The following is a 301-nucleotide window of genomic DNA, read 5'->3' on the forward strand; positions in this document are numbered from 1 at the left end:
TCCCCGGCCTAGTGCGACGGTGGAGGGGACAGAGGCGGCGGCCATGGCGACCCCCGGCAACCTGGGGTCCTCCGTGCTGGCGAGCAAGACCAAGACGAAGAAGAAGCACTTCGTAGCGCAGAAAGTGAAGCTGTTTCGGGCCAGCGATCCGCTGCTCAGCGTCCTGATGTGGGGGGTAAACCACTCGGTAAGGGCTCGGGCTGCGGCAGCGGTCTCTCCTCCTCCTCCTCTTCCTCCTCGCTCCCTCCTACTGCAGCTGCTGCCGGGCGTGGAGCTCGAGCGGGGCCCTGGCCCTCCGGGT

At 67.4% G+C, this 301-nt stretch overlaps 1 protein-coding gene across 1 annotated transcript in view; it reads left to right on the forward strand.

Moving 5' to 3' along the window:
* Positions 1 to 6: 6 nt before the first annotated feature.
* The window catches only part of PIP4K2A (phosphatidylinositol-5-phosphate 4-kinase, type II, alpha), a 164,789-nt gene continuing 164,494 nt past the window's right edge, over positions 7 to 301 (forward strand). Inside the window, exon 1 of the mRNA XM_006760310.2 lies at positions 7 to 187. Within this exon, the coding sequence (XP_006760373.1) occupies positions 44 to 187 (144 nt within the window). The 5' untranslated portion in view covers positions 7 to 43. The remainder of the gene's footprint in view (positions 188 to 301) is intronic.

The sequence above is a fragment of the Myotis davidii genome, unplaced genomic scaffold (assembly GCF_000327345.1).
Source record: "Myotis davidii unplaced genomic scaffold, ASM32734v1 scaffold1176, whole genome shotgun sequence".
NCBI classification, from domain to species: Eukaryota; Metazoa; Chordata; class Mammalia; order Chiroptera; family Vespertilionidae; genus Myotis; species Myotis davidii.